Source organism: Megalobrama amblycephala, linkage group LG3 (genome assembly GCF_018812025.1).
Source record: "Megalobrama amblycephala isolate DHTTF-2021 linkage group LG3, ASM1881202v1, whole genome shotgun sequence".
In the NCBI taxonomy this organism is placed as follows: domain Eukaryota; kingdom Metazoa; phylum Chordata; class Actinopteri; order Cypriniformes; family Xenocyprididae; genus Megalobrama; species Megalobrama amblycephala.
Window position 1 is genome coordinate 56,260,369 of NC_063046.1, and position 19,647 is coordinate 56,280,015.

Here is a 19,647-nt window from a genome sequence, read left to right on the forward strand (position 1 = left end):
TGAATGCGCAGAGTAATGCGAAATACACCGCCCAGTGTAATGCGTGCCTTGGACCGCTTGCTCAGGCCGGTGTGATAAAATACACAGAGCGAGCGGGAGAAAGTCACTAGTGTGTTGTTCCAGCGAGCGGTCTCCCTGCTCCAGGCAGAGAAGCTTTACATCGGGTAGGTCCATGGGAAAAAAAGAAACAAAACTGAAGAAAAAATGCCGCAAACAAAATAATCTCAGTTAAGGTCCATTCTTCTGTCATGTAACGTGTAGTGGAAACAGCACGAAGACGAAGGAGAATAGGAATACTAGAATTTAATGATACAACTCAAGAGAACAGACAGATAACTCACACTAACACATCTAACATTGATGAGAACGGACGAGGAATCTCATTGAACACGGTATAAATGCATGGAGCAAACAAAGGGAACTGATAAGGTAATAAACAGAACAGGTGAAGGTAATCAAACAATCAGACACACTGGGAAACTGGGTCACAGGGACACACAATGAAACATGGGGACTCTGACATTTATACAATTTTTAAAAAATGCAGTTCACAACCCCTTTAAAAAGTGGTTGGGGAGAGCTTATCAATTAGGCTATATGCTCAAATAATGTAATATGATCTTTGACTGTAGTGATCCCTATTGTGTTGCAATTTTGTACATTTAAAATATATTAACATACAATGTAATATTGAATAACAAACTACAATTAAAATTATAATCAAGTACTTTACATGTGCTTTAGTTAATCAAAAGTCACCATGATGTAGAACCTGATTTCACCAAGTGCAACATGTTCCTGGATCAACATCTTTGGATGCAGTATGAGGGGATTGAGTTGTTGTGTGTGACTGGTTTGTGCAGCCATGCCTGGCTAACGCTTGGATAAGCCCCAGAATGCTGCTATTGGGACTCAGACGTTGTGCTCCTGCCGGGGGCATTAGAGAGCTGTTCTAGCCACCAGGTTTGTGTGAACCAGTCGAGGTCATTTCCATTCTCACAGAGTGTGACTAAACCAGTGTGTGTGGAGTATGTGGAGCTATGTACCTCTTCAGAAACCACTGACTGTAAACAATCCCACAACAACCAGCAGGTCCAAGAAAAATTTCACACTGAGTGAAACATTCTCTCTTTCTTTCAACTTTCTTTTTATTTCCACTAGGACCAGGCAGTATATTGAATTTGTATGATATATTTTTTATAATCAATATAAAATGAGGCAATTCCATTTATATTGATATACAGTATGCTTTATATGATTTATATTTTATACCATTCAACTGTTTGAGGTCGGTAGGGTTTTTAATTTTTTATGAAGAAGTTTCTTCTGCTCGCCAAGGCTGCATTTATTTGATCAAAAATATAGTAAAACAGTAAAATATTATTAGAATTTAAAATATTTTTTTCCTATTTTAATATATTTTAAAAATGTAATTTATTCCTGTGATTTGCTGATCAAGAAAAATTTCTTATGTTGAAAACAGTTGTGATGCTTCATATTTTTTAAGAAACCATGATACATTCATTTTCAGGATTCTTTGATAAATAGAAAGTTCAAAAGATCACCACTGATTTGACAGAATATTTTGAAACATTATCATTGTTTTTACTGTCAATTTTGACCAATTTAAAAGTATCAATTTCTTTAAAAAAATAATAAAATAAAATCTTACCTCAAACTTATGAATGGTAGTAATGGTATGAATTTTGATTAGAAAAAAGAAAAGAAAGAAAAAAAAACTATGGGAAATGCCTCGGCCGTGACCAATCCTAGAAGCACCAATTACACAGTATTTGTCAGTTGACAGACCAATCACAACAGTGATGTGGGAATCCCGCCTCCCTAATATTTATCGCTGCTAACAGTCCCCACTTCAATCTCAGCATATATCTTCTAAATGCAACTGCAAGGAGGGAAGTGTAGTGAGAGATACCTCACTTCTGTGATCAGAGAACTGGGGTTACGTAAGTAACCTAAATCTCTCTTTCAAACATTTGTTCGGTATCTCACTATGGGATATAGACAACTCATGTATTGCAGATATGCTGTCCGAAACAGGCATGTCAATCAACTCGATGTATAGTTGAGCTCAAAAGTTTACATACCCCTTGCAGAATATGCAAAAAATCATTTTAACAAAATAAGAAGGATCAAGAAAATTGCATGTTATTTTTTTTATTTAGTACTGTTCTGAATAAGCTATTTCACATAATAGATGTTTACATAAAGTCCACAAGACAAAATAATAGCTAAATTTATAAAAAGACCCAGTTCAAAAGCTTACATACCCTTAATACTGTGTTGTTACCTGGATGAATCATGACTATTCTTATGTTATTCTTATGTGATACACAATGCATTGAGAGTCGGGAGGTGAAAACTTTTGAACAAAAAGATGATGTGCAAGTTTTTCTATTTTTTCATTTAGTACTGCCCGTTGGAAGCTACAAAAGTTCTATACGTGTTTCCCAGAAGACAAAAAAAGTACAATTTATCCTGTTCATCCAATTCAAAAAGTTTAAATCCCCAGCTCTTAATGCATTGTGTTTTCTTCTGGACCATCAGTGAATTTTTGCAGCTTTTTTAATAGTTTAGAGTGTTGGACGTCAATGGATGAGAGGCTTCACTATGTTGATAAACAACTTTTGTGGGGAAATAGCTAATCATTAAATTAATCGATAGCCTGTTTGCTAACCTTCAGCATGTTTTACACTAAACAATACTTTCGTTGGGAACTATATATAGATTTTAGCTTGATAAAAATGTATTTTTTTAAGAGAAGGCAGACTAGGGAATGTTGCGACTGATGTCACTGCCATTACACGATAGGCTGAGAGGTGCCGCACATGATTAAGTTAGCCGTTACACTTTCTCCAATGGTAAGAGATACAGACACTCTCATCTCCCTATAATATACAATCTCTGCTCCAAGACCTGAAAAGGGCATGTCAGAGAAAGGAGACATGCAAAATGTGCAGTGTTGGGGTGCATCCAGGACCAGGACTGGGAACTACTCTAGAGCATCCACACCCATAGGTGTTTTCATGCGAGGCGTAGAGATCTATGGCAACTACAGCCGAACCTCTCCCACAACTGGCTCACTACCTGAGGGTGGAGAGTCCATTCTCTGTAGAGAGGAATTCCATCTGGATAGGATATCCGCCCCCATATTCATTATTCCCAGGACATGCGTTGCCCTAATGAATGAAAATGCTTTCTAGTTTTCTATTCTAGTTTATTTTTTAGCCTAAGTTTTATAAATGAGACACAAGTACTTTTGTGTCATTTTTTAGCACAGAGGAGCAGATCATCCAAATAAGCTGACACTCTGAGACCCGCTATACTCAGCGGTGTCAGAGCTGCTTCAACACATCTACTGAACACTCACGAGCTAATGAGAGCCCGAAAGGAACCGTCAAAAATTTGTAGGCTGTGCCTTAATAGGCAAACTTGAGGAATTTTGTGTTTTCTGTTTTCTTCAGATCGACTAACGTAAGCCAGTCTTTGGGACAAATAAAGTGAGATAACACCTTTAATGTCAGCATATTGATCTTGTACTTTCTGAGGTGATTTTTGAGGTCCGCAAATCCAGAATAGGATAGGACGGAGCTGCCACAAACTAAGTCTCACCTCTGGGCTGGGGCTGGTTTGGGTGAACCTCCGCCTGCATTGACTGCTGAGGTGGGGCAGAGGCTAGGGTTTCTGTACCCTGACTGTCCCCCTCTGCAGGACAGCAGTCGGCTTCTTGGGGATGCAAGTTTCAAAAGCCAGACGCAGCACCAAAAAAGGCTTTCAACACCACAGGGGCATCAAGGAACTCTGCCTTCTCCCTCTCTGACAAGCCTGACAGACCCAACCCCTGGACACCCCAAATCTTACATATTGCGAAAGTCCAGCCTGGAGAAACCTTTAACAGGCACCCTATCTGAGAATTGTATGTCCCAGAAATGTTGCATCTCTGTGCATGGGACGGCTGGAATCAGCTGCTTGACTGGGAAAGTGCATGAAGACAGGCTCTTCCCGTCATATAAATCCCTCTCTATGCCTTGGCCTTATTGCTGAGATGGCCAGTTGATAGAGAGTTTAGCAGCTGCTCTTTTCATTTTAATGAGGTCCAATTCCCCTGGCATAGGGACTCATCTATGGCACTGCCAGGTCTAGAAGAAAGCTTAGGATGGGAGATAGCATCCTCCTCAAAATGGTGTTTACACAACACCATTTTCAACTAAAAACAGAAAACTTTTTATGCATTTTGGCCGTTCATTTACACAACAAAGTGTTTTGGGGGATTGAAAACGGAAACTTTTGAAAACGTGTTTCAAAGTGGAAGTTTTTGAAAACAATACTGTTATCATCTCTGTGTAAACAACAAAAATGCAGATCTGTGAAAACAGTGATGGCATGCACATGCGTATTATGTGTTTGGGCCCGAGTGCTCTGTAAAAGAATGCGTATGTGCACACTTTCTTTACAAACTGACATTTCTAACTACTCACCTAGCATGGATAATACATCGTTTTTGCGGATATGTGTGAACGGGGATCGCTTTGACAGTGTTGTTATCTATACAAAGAAAACACTTCCATTTTTTTTTTTTTACATCGTTGACATGTAAACATACCCTAAATCCTCCTACAAGAGATGAACAATCACCTCATCATCTTCGTTCTTTTTGCCACCCACCAAGGGGTCTGATTCAAAGAGGTGGGTGAAGTTCAGGAGAGATCTCATCCACCAGCTCTCACCAGGGCTGAGAAGCAATCTCATCTATCTCCATGGGAAGTGCAAAAAAACTCGGGTCCCCTTTAAGGCCCCAGTATACTTCAAACAAAGTTCTTTTTCGTTCTTCGTTTAGGGGTAAAACGAAGTTCGAAATGCGTGACCAGCGATATACTGTAAACGAACATCTGACGCCGCCCACACTGTTGAGAGCGACGGTTATATGAATATGTAAAATATGTGCCGTGCACTTTCTTCTCAGTAACAAAATAAACACAACAAAAATGAGAAAACAGCAAGCATTTTTTATAGAAAGCATAAGAAAAGCTTTCTGAACATAACAACATGGGTATGTTAGCACGATCTCCGCAAATTAGCACTTCAGTCACGTCACGTCTTCATATAGCATTTTATTCAATAGATTGCTTAAAATCAAGCAGATTTACAGTATCAAACATTAAAAACAGTGTCAGTGCCTCATTTTTTTTTACAAGCACAACTTCATTTTGTACTATAAAGCTGCTATCCAGTGTGTTCATGTTTTCACCCACGGAGCTCTTACCTTGACAAACTCAAACACACGAAATGAGTCAAAGATGCGCTCCACGCGAGTGAAGGCGGAGCCTCGGCGCACACCTCCTATTACGTAATCGTCACTGACCAATGGTAGTACGAAGGTGTTTTGCTGCTGGAGCGAACTTTTCCTGAAATTTCGCATTGGCAAGCTGTTTCGAACTTCCAAAAAGAACACAAAACGAACTTCGTTTTGGCCTGATTTTGTTCGAAATGACGTCACATCAGTTCGTTCTTCGATTTCGTTTGAAATATACCAGGGCATTTAGTCGCGGCCGTGACTTGTCCCCGCCCCTCTAAAACCCTTAATGGGAAATGAGAGCAGTGCGGGCAGCACTCGGGATTAGCAAGCGCAACCTGTGTGTCTAACTTTAAAACATGCTATGCACAGAGGGTGAGTCTTTGAAGAAATCGTAGACCCACACACACATGGCAAAGAGGGATCTTTCACTCCAATGCTGGATGGGCTCACAGTCGCCATAGCAGATATGGGAACACCAAGAGATTTACAAGATCACCACAACGTGCCTCTCGATATCGGGTTCGCATTCGGCGACATACCTAAAATAACAGCTCGTCCTTGAACAGTTTAGCGGCCACCCCTTACAAGGATATGCTGAGCATAGCTTCCAAATTTGTAGGGAAGAGAACAAGAATGAAGTGGGGACCGTTAGCAACGATATATATCAAGGAGGCAGGACTCCAGAATCATTATTGTGATTGGTCTGTCAACAGACAGACGTGGGGTAATCGGTGCTTCCAGGATTAGTCACGCCCGAGGCATTTCCCATAGTGAGATACTGAACAAATGTTTGAAAGAGAACAAAAAGGTTTATCTTACAAAACTTTCCAGGTTACATTTCACTGCTAAATATAATTATTATTATTTAGTAATTACAATTATTTAAATTACATCTTGCATAAAGGGAATGCCTCCCAAATATAATTTATGTCTTTTGAATGTAATCCTATTCAACTTTTGTACCACAAATAAAAACGCAGCTGTAGTAACAAGGATTTTAAATGCAATACACCGTTTGAGTTTCAGAGACCCAGAGAGACTGTTGCTGTCCGTGTGTCACGCCGTCTCATTCCACAGAGGAACACAAACGCCCTACTGTTCACAACCAATTACCCAGAATCCTGCACAGTACCTTCAGACATCAGAGGCCATATTTCCACAGAAAGGTTATGACCAAAAATAAATGAACTTACCCATTGTTTCGATCATCTTGTGCTTCGTTCCTCTCTCTAATGTCTTCCCTCATAACCTGGGTTTCACGTTATGCCTGAAATCAACAAATTCACATTTACCTCCAAGTGCACTTGACTTACGACACTCATTTTTTGTCTGTGTCTCTAATAATTTATTTGCAAAAACAGTGAAACTGCAATTCATTCACACAATGATATCAATACACCTTTTTTATAATGAGCATGGGTCATTAACCCTATAAAGCCTACTGTATCATATTTGATACATGAATTTCTAAGGCATCTAAATCATCATCATAATCAAACTTTGCTGAAAAACCTGTTGCACACCATCTACTACATGCCTTATCTCGCCTGATTGATATTTCATACATTTTTAGCAAGTAAAAGGTATTTTAGTATAACTGTAAAACATCTTTTTGCTGTGAAATCTTTACTGATTTTTATTAAGTAAACATAGGAATAACTTTTATATTGTTAGTAATATTTCAAGATGAACATTTACTGGATTGAAGAACTTAGGTTTACTTGATTATCCATACACCATTTTTCAGAAAAAATAAAGTATCAAATATGATTCATCAGGCTTTTAAGAAACATTTTTTGTTCATCTATCAATTATCATTGTATACTGCATTGCATTATATCATATGTTTTAAAACTACAGGGCTTTGGTCATAAAACTAAGCATTTAAATGTCATCTTACTAAGACATATTATTAGCAGAGTGACAACTGATGTTTATATATATATGGGTAACACTTTAAAGTACACATGAAATCAAAACTGACCTCATTTATTTTGTTAGCTCAAATTGCTAGTTTTGTGGTGAACAATTCATCCGTGCAAGTCAATCCACACACAAAAATTGTTTGGCTTCGTTATATTTAATCAAAATCTGAAAATGCTCCTCCCCTCTGCAACGGTGTCCCTTCTCTAATGACATCAGTTTGACGGCTTGGATTAATTCGCGTAAACCACTCCCCCCCCAACGGTTAGTCTGCTATGAGCGAAAGATGGAGAGGAGGAGCGCTAAAGTAAAACTCTGCCCTCTATTCAATATACCGTTTCACTTGGAAATACGTCACAACACTGGAGAAAAGTCGTTTGCACCTTCCGGTTCACGCAGACTTTAATTTAGGGTGCATATTACTAGAATATTAGCTGTTTATTAGTAGTTATTAAACACATTTTAATTCCTTATTCTGCATGAACTTATTCTACATTCTTCATCCTACCCTACCCTCTAGATTTTTCTTATTATTGTTTCAAATGTCCGGCTGTACAGGATTGAGAAAATTTAATTCTCAAAAACAAAACCCTAATGCAGAATTAGTTCTCACTTTTGTTGTAAATGAATCTAGAGCACCAGTTCATTTAGAAACTGCATATTACAACACTAGTCTTAAATCTAAGACAGGTCAGGTGACTCGTGGGCAGACAAGCTTTCATCCGACCACCTCGTGGTAACGTGGTTCCCATGACGATGGGACACAGAGGCTGGGTCTGGTTTCCTTAGAGACGCCTGTAAGCGACAGGACTTGAGTGAATAGCTGCATTGTGGGTTTAAGCACACACTAATGTGAGTTTTTATCATTGCTGACTACAATGGGAGGTAGACAAGATATACAGAAGAACCAGTGCTGAGGTAAAGCAGTCCAGCATACGTTATTTCCCTTTGGCAGGCCCTAAGTGGTTGGCCAGAGAAGAAATACTTGCCCTATCAGCAGTCTGGACAGTGTCTGTAGCATTTTGTGTTGACAGGGCACTGCTATCTAAATGCTTGGCTGTGTCTGATATGGTAGAAGCAATCACAGCAAAGACTTTGACATTGTTACAAAACATTTCTATTTGAAATAAATGCTGTTCTTTTTAACTTCTATTCATTGAGGAATCCTGAAAAAAATACAAAGCAGCACAACTGTTTTCAACATTGATAATAATAAGAAATGTTTCTTGAGCAGCAAATCAGCATATGATGTTTTCTGAAGGATCATGTGACACAGAAGACTGGAGTAATGATGCTGAAATTTCAGCTTTGCATCAAAGGAATAAATGACATTTTGACAGTTAATTTAAATTGTAATAAAATGTCACTGTTTTTACTGCATTGTTCATCAAATGAATACAGCCTTGGTGAGCATAAGACACTACTTTCAAAAACATTTAAAAAATCTTACTGACTCCAAACTACAAGTGTGTAAATAAATAAAAAACAACACAGACTCTGTTAAATACATGTTAATTTTGCAACAATGTAAATAAACATGGTTTACTACCCTCTGAATTATTGGTTACCAAAAGCATAAAACCACCAAAATTCAATAGACATTTAGAAACCAAAACTGTGGATTTCCCTATGCAGTTCATTATTAATCATTTTACATAATGTTGCCCTATGCAGTTCATTCTGTTAATATTAAAGCAATAATTTCAATGTGATTGTAGAGAAAATTCTATCAACTTTTGCATTATAAACATTTTGGAACTGTGCTGGGTCACCATGTCCAAATCTATGTACTGAAACAAACCAGGTGAAAACAACTGCATTAACATAGCAGTAACACTCAGTGCAAACCAACATACTATCTGCCCTCTATACATTAGCCTCGCTGCTGTCTTTGTATGGACTAATGCTCTTACGTGAGGATTAACTTCCTCCTGTGACGCTTCTCAACAGTTTTAATTAACGGTGACGGCAACATCTACAACAAGAAGCTGAAGGAGATGAAGTCTTTTCCCTCCTACACATAGTTCCATGACAGTTTTACAAGAGTAAGACAACATACAGCCAGGACCAATACAAACAGCCATTTTAAACAGATGCATGAAAAAATATAAAAATAGATCAAAGTTAAATTTGTATATTTAAAGTAGTATTTAATACCCTGCATTTACAGAATGATAAAGTAATGAATGAGATATCACTATTCAAAGTTACACAGATGTAGTTGTCATGTTATTTGCATATTAAAGATACTATATTCCTACAGCAGCTGTTGGAAACATTTTGATTGCTGGCCTTGCAAATACAGACTGAAGCAAAGAAATGAGTCTGTCATTTTATTTTACAGTGTCCTTGTTACATGTTACATGTACTAACTGTAGTAATAAAAGTAAATTACATTTCCTCACAGCTAACAATAAACCAAACCCTAATCCTTAACCTATAGTAAGTACATGTTCTTAATTAATATTACTCAGTACTCAAATGTGTAATTACACTGTAAAAAGACACCTTAAAATAAAGTGTAACCCTCACTTTTTCACTAGTTCTGTTTTATCTACTACCAGTATCCAAGAATCATGCTGTTTTGTCTTTTTTTCTGAACCAACAATTGTCATTTTTACATCTAAAATGATTTATTTTGTTGTAAAATTACATTTTGGAAAGAAATTGAAATGAGATGGCTGGCTTTGTCTTACTGAAACAAATTTAATAGTATTTTAGTACTAATAGTACATATAGATAAATAATATTTTCTCTTTTTTTTTTTTTGCATAATTTGATACAATTTTAGCTTGATTGAAACTAAATGCTCACAAATGATTTCTTGATGTTTATATTTCATCTCATGTTTGTCACTGAAACAGTCTCTTTGGTAACCAAGTACACTAAATTTAGGAGCAAACATGTTGCTGGTGGTGGAAATAATGTCACAGTTTAGGGAGGGGTGAAGTTTGTGTAAAAATACATCTACAATAGTTGAATAATTGAAAAGCTATTTTAATATTGCTCGTTGTTTAGTCATTTTAGAAATGTAGGCTAATAATTATTTTATTATGAAATTATGAATGTCCATGTTTTAAGAATGCAGATCTGGATCTAGGACAAGGGTAAAACAACAAAATCCACACAAAAAAAAGTCATTTCAAAAGTAGCTTTTGAAAATAATAATGCACCTCTTATAGCATAAATCCAGCCCCTGTTACATAAAAGTGGCTGTTTTGGGACATGATTGCAGTATGTCCCGTTACTCGCAGATCGCGCTGATCTCTTTGTGTCCACAGGCCTGTCGGGTATAAAATCCGCTTTTCGTCCAGAGCACCGATGAAGCAACAGGCTGCTGGCGTGACGAACGACGAGAAAAGTTTACAAAAAAAAGAGCAAACGGAGTAAGGTAAACGGCATTAAGACAACGATACGCGGGCGGCATCTATAAAACAATAGATGATGTGCGCGCGACATTGTTTCATTCTAACAAAATGTAGGCTATACAATGTATCCCTAACATGATCATAAAGACAGCAGCGGCATTCACAAGCATTCACGGAGAATAATAAGTTTTGAAGAGCATAACTTACATGAGCAGCGGTATCTCGCTACGGGACGGAGTCTGTCCGGTTGTGTTGTGTTAAAGATGGGCGCTGTGTTTGAAACTGGAGCCGCCCCGCGCGCGCGCACGCACACGCACACACACTCATGCGCCGCTCCGTGGCTGCCAAGACCACTGAACCCCTGTAACCCTCACAAACATCTGAAGAAAACCGCACTGAAATAGATAACACTGAAGTTTGTTTCCGCCACAGAATAAAAATGGGTAATGCTGTTTTTTGTTTGTTTGTTTGTTTGTTTGTTTGTTTGTTTGTTTGTTTGTTTGTTTTTACTACGCAATTCGGACTTTTATCCCCACAATTGCGAGTTTCTGTCTCACATTTCGGAGTAGAACTCGCAATTTCGAGTTTATTTCTCGCAGTTATGAGAAAGTCATTGTGAGATATAAACTCGCAATTATGAGAAATAAAGTCCGAACTGCGAAAATGAACTCATTTTGCCATGACTCTGGTCATTTTCCATAGTGTGGAGAGCCTAACAGTTGGTTCATTAATATTTTTGTTACTATTAGTCAATAAACATATTAAAAATTGTGAAACAGGTGCTATCACATCACATGGGAAAGTTGTCATGCTAGCAGCTTGGCACTCAAGAACACTAGCAAGAAAAGATCAACCTACAATGCTTTCACATTCCACTGGACAAAAAAATTGCAGACCGCTCTCTCCTCTCCTTCTCTTCTTCAATTACACTCAGGTCAACAAAAGTTCACTTAACGTTTATATGTCATATATAATGAACGGTGTGAGCTCATGTTCATGTTTGGTATAATTGTCCTAGCGTGATCGGTACAATGGTCTAATTTTGGCTAAATTCCAGTGAATGATTTATTACATTTCTTTGTTTTGATATTGAAGAAGCTGGAAAACAGTCCCAGACTTTCAATCTTAAAGTTCTATTAAACTACATTAAAAACTATTAAACACATTTAAAAACTATAAACACAAACAAAAAATCATCTTTTTTTTAATCTTCAAACTTAAAAAAAAAAAAAAAAAAAACACTTTCAGACCAGGCTTTTTCAAGCAAAAACGTCTCAGGTTATGTATGTAATTTGGTTCCCTGAGAAGGAACAAAACTCTGCATCATGACATTGACACTATGGGAACACTTCTGTGTGAGCCGGAGTCTGAAGCATGTGTGGGAATGCGCCAATCCTTATTCGCCAACAGCCTGTTCAGATGACGTAGCGTAAGCACGTCACAGATACCATAAATAGACACTTGAAATGCACGTCACCAGATTCTAATTGTCAAGAAGGAAGATATTTTCAGGCATTGCATAAGTATGGCAAAGAGATGCAGCATCTCGTTCCCTCTCAGGGAACCTGGATACATACGTAACCTGAGACGCTCCCTTTCGAGTGGAACTTAACACTGCATCAAGACATTGATGCTATGGGAATGTCAAAACCCACGTCGCCATACTGAAAGAATTATATAGAAGAATAAAAGTTGTAAAGTTGTTGATCAAGCTCACACCTTGTGGTCTAAGAATGGTTACCCAAAGGAGACAAGCCTGGAATAAACAAAACTCAATAATAAATATACATGGATGTGTGTTGAAAGGGCTAGCCTGCCGCAAAACAAACATAAAGAGGCACAAAAATAAAAATACTTTTCCAAGAACGTAGTGTCGGAATCTCCCAAGGAGAACCTTCCAGAAGAGAAATTAGATCCGAGAACCACACTCGGACTGACCAAAAATGGAGCAACTATAGGTGAACTCCGTCCAGACAAACTCTGGCTAGGAGTCCAGGGAGCACAGCAATCGGGGGAAAGACGTACAGGTGTAGCTTTGGCCATGCCTGTACCATAGCGTCCAGCCCTAACAGAGGTGGAGGTATGAGGGAGAACCATAGGGGACAGTGGGTCGAGTACTCTGAGGCTAACAAGTCTACTTGCACTTTGCCAAACCTCTGCTAAATTTGCTCCTCTACTTCCGAGTAGAGTCTCCATTCCCCAGGCCTCAGGTCCTCCTTCAACAGGATATCTGTTCCCACATTCATAAGCCCTGGAATGTAGACTGCTCTCAGAGAAAGCAGTCTGCCTTGAGCCCAGAGCAAGATCTGCTGTACCAACCTGAACAGGGGGTACAAACCCAGACCGCCCTGCTGATTGACATGAGACTACTGACATGTTGTCTGTCTTCACCAACAGGTGGTAACCCCTCAGTTCCGAAGAAAGTACCTCAGAGCAAGAAATACAGCCTTCATCTCCAGGAAATTTATGTGCCAAAAGAGATGTTGGCCTACCCAGACTCCCTGGGCTGGGCGACCATCCAGGATCGCGAACTCCCTAACCCAAATTTAATACATCTGTTGTTACCAACCTTTGGGGACAACATGCCCCTAATGTGGGTCCCAAGGTGAGAAACCGGGAACTGCTCCACAAAATAAGAGTACGAAGCTCTCTGCACATAACCCTTATTTTTCTCAGTGGGTTGCACAATGGGTGGAACCCCCTGCTCTTTAGCCACATCTGAAATGGCCTCATGTGTAGGAGTCCCAGTATAAAGTTGGCAGCTTCTGCCATAAGACCCAGAAGCCTTTGGTACTGGCAGACAGAATTTTTTTGACCCAACCTGAATGCCTTCAGAGCTGTTAGAACCAATCATCAATATAATTAAGTACACGGAAGCCATGGAGTCACAGAGAAGCCAGAGCCGCATCCATACACTTAGTGAATTTGCCCAAGGGTGGCACACACTGAACCCCTGAGGCCACAACAGTCAGGCTGCTTCTTTCTAGCCATTCTAGCAGTGATGATCGTCTTAAGATCGTCCCTCACCCTAAATGGCTATGTGCAGAGCCTGGCTCCCTGATGTAGATGAAACCTGTCGACCACAGCATTGACTGCGTTGCCGAACAAGCCCAACGGCGAAACTATCATCCAGGAGAAAAGCTTTTTCTTTTTCTCTGATGCCAGACAAGTTGAACCACAGGTGCCTCTCAGTGGTAACCATAGCAGTCATAGCACGGCCAGTGGAGTGGGCTGTCTGCTTAGTGGCATGGAGGGCAAGGACTTTGACCAAAGACTATAGATATAGAAAGACGGTTCACACCTATTAGTTATGAATGGGAGAAACTGCAATGCACAATATGGCAGGATACGTCTCGCCTTCTAAGTAAAAGAGCCAATCGCTAATTGATAATGTCATTGCATCACTGCAGCTGCCGTTAGAGGCTCCAGTTCCCATAGAAACCTGAGATTTGTGCTTAGGACTACACATGCGCATTTGCCCTTCTAGCCTGAAAAATAAGTTTTTTTTTTTTTTTTTAAATGCTATTTGAGCATAAGAAACAACATTTATGGAACAGTTCATGTCAGATTTTGTTGCTGAGTTCGCCAAGCCGTTTTTGAGATTTCAGGATTTCCCCATTCAAATTGATAAGACTTGGTCTTGGATGCCCGAAATAGCTGCCCAGAGGCGTTGCAAATATGGCTGCTGAGTGAACAGACTTTCCTTGAAAGGGACTTTGCTTTGGCCCAGACTTTGCTTTCTTTGACTGACTCAGGGTCAATTCCCTGGTCAAGTCCAGGTCATTTCAGAAGGTCACGCCAGCAAAATAGTCATAGTGTGCAGGGATGTACCATTCTGACCCACCACTTCATAAGCTTTGCCTATGAGGCCAGTTGTAATTCGACAGGGTCTCAAAGCCTGCAAGCGTCTCTGCAACCTGCATCAATGCCGCATACTCATATTGCCCAAGCCCCATGACAGGGTAATGGACTCGAGCCTAGTATAGGTTGTCCCAAGACTTCGATACCTCAGTATGGAGGTCTGGAAAGAATGGCAGGTTTCTACAGCGCTGCTGACTGTAAGTGACTGTGCTGTTGAGGTACGAGGGGTGATTGAGGCATCAGGGTCACCACCCAGCTCCTCAGAACCAGAGGCGACCAAAAATATGTCCTTGTCTAGATTGGAAGAAATCAATAAGCAAGCTTCCGGATCCAAAACACGTTCCTCTGATTTAGGCGATTGAGCAAGAGAAAGGGCAGAGATCATCATGATTTAAACCGCCCCGAACCACAGGACGCAGACACCCGAATCCCATCGCTTATGAAGAGAGCTATATTTGAGCGGAGCTTAATCAAAGTGTGCTTCTCACAATGAAGGCAATCAGCTCTCTTGAGAGCCAATCGAGCATGTTCCACTCCTAAGCAGATGACAAAGATGATGGCATGGCACGGCTTGGCTCGGCTCGCTTTACTTTCGGTTTGCTTTTCCACTGCAGTTTAAAGTGGGTGGGAATATAGACTGATCATTATAGTTGTGCTGCCTCTACTGCCGTGGATCCACTCCTTGGCTACCAATGAAAGGAACGTCTGCTCCTCGTCTACTGTCCACGATAAAGCCATTTCTTTTTTAAAGTTGCATGCGACGGTCGTTTAATGCAAGACTTTACAAAAAATTGTGCGAACAAATGATACTGCGGTGGCTGTTACTGACTATTTAAATCTATCAGGTACCGAGCCGTACCATGCAGTGGAAAAGCTCCAATAGTACATACAAACACTCAATTCAATGCAAATCTGAAATAACTCCGTATTAAAACTAATTTTCCAACACGTCATGGATGTAATCTTACATGCATAAAGTTGTTTTTGCCTCTGGCCTGCTGTCCACTGCTGTGTTGTGATGTTAGTACAGTTTTTAGAAATCACACAGAACGGGGGAGTCACGTGACGTATTCATGAACCTAGTCACACTTGAGTAGAGCTCCATACATTTGGCCCTTTTTTGCAAATTTTTTTATTTTATTTTAAGTTTTATTAAATATTTGTACTTTACCAGATGGCACACAATCGAAAACAGCAGGATTTGTCGCCGTCTCTTCTCTGATTAAGAAGAGATCAAAGACACCGTCCCCAAGTGACACGGTTGACAAAATGGCTAACCTATGATGACATTCTAAAAACCTAGTTGATGGCGATGCGGAGTGAATTTGCTTCTCACATGTCAGTTGTGCAGTCGCTATGTTCGAAACTCAATCTTCTTACAGGTGAGATGCGAGAACAAAAGAAAGTAGTTGCAGATCACGATGTGTGATTAGCCGCGCTTGAACAACAGGTGGTGGATTTACAAGATCGCCACAGGCGCAGCAATCTGCGTCTTGTTGGATTGCCTGAAGGATCCGAAAAGGATGACCCTATGGGTTTTCTGAAAAGATCGCTGCCGACGTGGCTCCCTTCTCTGGTGGGTAGGAGGATTGAAGTGGAACGAGAGTGTACACTAAGGTCTCCTCAGATCACACTAAACCTAGGGTCTTTCTCTTTAAACTTTTGTGATACACAGACAGGGAGCTCATTCTGCGGGCTGCCAGACTTCATGCGCCGGTAAAAACAACCGAAGGAGCAACGCTGTCTTTCTTTCCAGACTTTTCTCCAATGACTGCAAAAAGAAGTGTGTTTGCACCAGTTTGGAGGGAAATGAGGGAAGCTGGCATCCAGAATTTCCTTCTTTATCCTGCAACACTGAAAGTCATTCTCAATCAGGGTGAACAAAAAATCCTGTACTCCCCAGAGGAAGCGAGACATTTTCTCAGTCATCATTCAGCTACTAACCCTCTGTGAACTTCAGCAGGACATTTTCTGTCTTTAATTGAAGAAGAGATGCTCTAATTTGTCAGGTGATTGTTCTTTTAAGTGTTTACCTCACTTTATTTTTATATCACAAATATTGAAACTCTCAGTTCACACTGTATTTCTTATTTTGTGTTGAGTTGTGTGCTATGGTCTCTACCAGGTTGTAATTTTTTCTCTTTTATCTTTTTTGAAATTTAGTTATGTTATTTTATGTATTTATTTTTACTTTATTTATTTATTTGTAATATTTTATTTATTTGACATACTTATTAGCCATTATGTCAGCAGGGGGCTAGTGTTGGTGCATCAGTAATGTGCAGGTTTCTGTTGACGCCACAGATCATATTAAGGGGGGCTGGCGGATCAAGGTTTGCTCTTGGTTTGAGCCACCATAGTTCATTGCAATATACAAGTTATGTTTCTCCAAATGGTGATGGGAAGGGTGGGGGGTGGTTTGATGGTGGACTCAAATTGCTTCATTTCCCAAGTTGTACTTTGTTTTGTCAATTAGCATTTCTATTTGATACCTATGACTGAGCTTAATATTCTGAGTTGGCCTAAACTGCCCTCACAAACGCACAAGTTTTTTGGATTTTTTGAGAAGAAGAAAGATTGATATAGCTTTAGTTCAAGAATCCCATTTGAAAGAGGAGGATGTATGCAGGTGCAATAATATGTTTTATGAAGTGGTATCTCATTCATCTACGGATACTAAAGTCAAGTCAAGTCAAGTCACCCTTATTTATATAGCGCTTTTTACAATGCAGATTGTGTCAAAGCAGCTTTACATTGATAATTGGTATATGATTTTCCTTTTAAAGAATAGTGTCAATGCAGGCAGATCAAAAGCACTGTTGAATAAATGTCAAGAATACTGTTGAATATCAAATGTCAAGTCAAATTAAATTAAATTAGGGCTGCACGATTAATCGTATTTTAATCACGATAACGATAAAACTAAAACTAAAGGTGTCTTAATATTGGTGCGGAGGACTTTAAATATCACTATTTTGGATAAAGGCTGTGACTCAGATGGTAGAGTAACACACATAAAAACAGCAGTGGAAAATAGGAATATTATATTTCTTTCAGTTTATGCTCCATGTACTTCTGAACCTACTTTCTTTTCTTTACTCTCAGCTTACCTCTTGAAATCTTCTGACTTTGAAATTGTAATGGGTGCAGATATGAATTCTGTAATATCCCATAGTTTAGATAGATGTGGGAATCACACTGTCAAGCTCTTTGTTCTGACAAACTTCGGCAATGTGTAACCTCATCTTCGTTGATGGATATTTGGCTATTATTAAACCCTTCTGCTAGGTCATTCACTTTTTTCTCCGCCACTCACAAAACCTATTCTCGAATCAACTATATTTTTTATTTCTACTTCTTCATCCCCAGCTGTTCAAGATGTGGATATTTGCTCCTTGTCTCTGTCTGATCATGATGGTAATTTGTGCAGATTGTCTTTGGTCTCCCAGCCATCTCGGGCCTCTAGATGGCGATTTAACCCTAAATTGTTACAGGACGAATGCTTTTGCAGTTTAGAAATAGGTTTGCTGAGTTTATTGAAATTAACCAAGGCTCAGAGGATGACCCGCGAACACTTTGGAATGCAGTTAAAGGCTTTATAAGGAATAACTCAATTTCATATGCCTCTTTCCTTCAGAAAAAAACGAAATAAAAAGATAGCTGAGCTGGAAGCGCAGCTTCAGAACTTGACAAGAGATAATCAACGTTGCTTCTCAGACAATACCCTCGGCAAAATTATGGCAGTTAGGACTGAACTCAATTCACTACTGAGATCCAGGGCAGAATTTTTGATTCAAAGGTGCAGGCAGAATTATTATTTTCAGGGGAGTAGACCAAGTCACCTTTTAGCTTTGAGATTGAAAAATTTTGCTAATATTCCTGCTGTAAAATCCCAATCTGGGGACATTATGATGGATCCTAAAGATACTTTATACTTCTTCTTCTGGTGGTGACCCTGACTCACTCGCATCCTTTTTATCCAACCTTGATTTACCTTGGCTGTCGGATTCAGATTCTAAATATCTAGATGAACCGTTTACTCTACAGGAGCTGGAGTCAGCAGCTTGGTCTATAAACAACGGGAAATCCCCAGGCATGGATGGGATACCAATAGAATTGTATACAACTTTTTGGTCTGACTTAGGTCCCCTAATGTTGGATATGATCAATTTTTCAGTTATTCAAGGTGCATTTCACTCATCTATTAATATGGCTATTATTTCTCTCTTCTTAAAGAAAGACAAAGATCCAACTTCCTGTTCTAGCTTTCTCTGATAGGGACGGATGTTAAATTGTATGCCAAAGTGTTGGCCTGGCTTTTAGAGAGATTTATGGGTAGGTTAGTACATTATGACCAGTCAGGTTTTATTAAATCTCATTCCGCCTCGGATAACTTGCGCAGGTTATGTCTTATTGTTAATTCAGCGAGTATGTTGACTTCCCCTTGTGCAGTTTTATCTCTGGATGCGATGAAAGCTTTCGACCAGCAAGAATGGAACTATTTATGGGTGGTTCTACAGCATCTGGGTTTAGGATCGAGTTTCAGTTTGTTCAAATCCATTCTTCATACATCGAGGTACTCATCAGGGTTGCCCGCTTTCTCCTTTGTTGTTTGCCTTATCCCTGGAACCCTTAGCACAAGCGGTCAGACAATCTGAAATTATCTCTCCAATAATTATAAGAAACACATACCATCATATTTCATTGTTTGCTGATGACATCTTATTGTTTTTGGAGAAACCATCACATTCTATCTCTCAGGTTTTTAATTTATTTGACCATTTTGGATCCTGCTCTGGGTTTAAAATTAATTGGAGCAAGTCATGTTTACTCCCCCTCAATTCTGAAATTGACCCCATGCCCCTATCCATATCTATTCCAGTGGTTCTGTCATTTAAATACCTGGGGATAGATGTCTTTCCATCCCTGCAGGAAATTGTCACAAAAAACTTGAATGGTATTTTGTGTCCTTGGAAAATTGGTCTCATCTCCCAACTTCTTTTCATGCTTGTATATCGGTGATTAAAATGAATGTTCGCCCATGCATTAATTTCTTTTCATCTATGATTCCTCTTTCTCCACCTGCTGGCTACTGGAACAAACTTGATGCATGTGTCTCTTGTTATATACGGGATGGGAAAGGTCCTCGAATCAAGCTGACTACCTTACAGCGTTGCAGAT

General features: G+C 39.4%; 1 protein-coding gene across 1 annotated transcript in view; it reads right to left on the reverse strand.

The window, feature by feature from the left end:
- The window catches only part of LOC125265741 (multiple PDZ domain protein), a 111,228-nt gene extending 100,290 nt beyond the window's left edge, over positions 1–10,938 (reverse strand). Inside the window, 2 exon segments of the mRNA XM_048186138.1 lie at positions 6,508–6,581; positions 10,813–10,938. Of these exon segments, the coding sequence (XP_048042095.1) occupies positions 6,508–6,523 (16 nt within the window). The 5' untranslated portion in view covers positions 6,524–6,581; positions 10,813–10,938.
- Between the last annotated feature and the right edge of the window lie 8,709 nt (positions 10,939–19,647).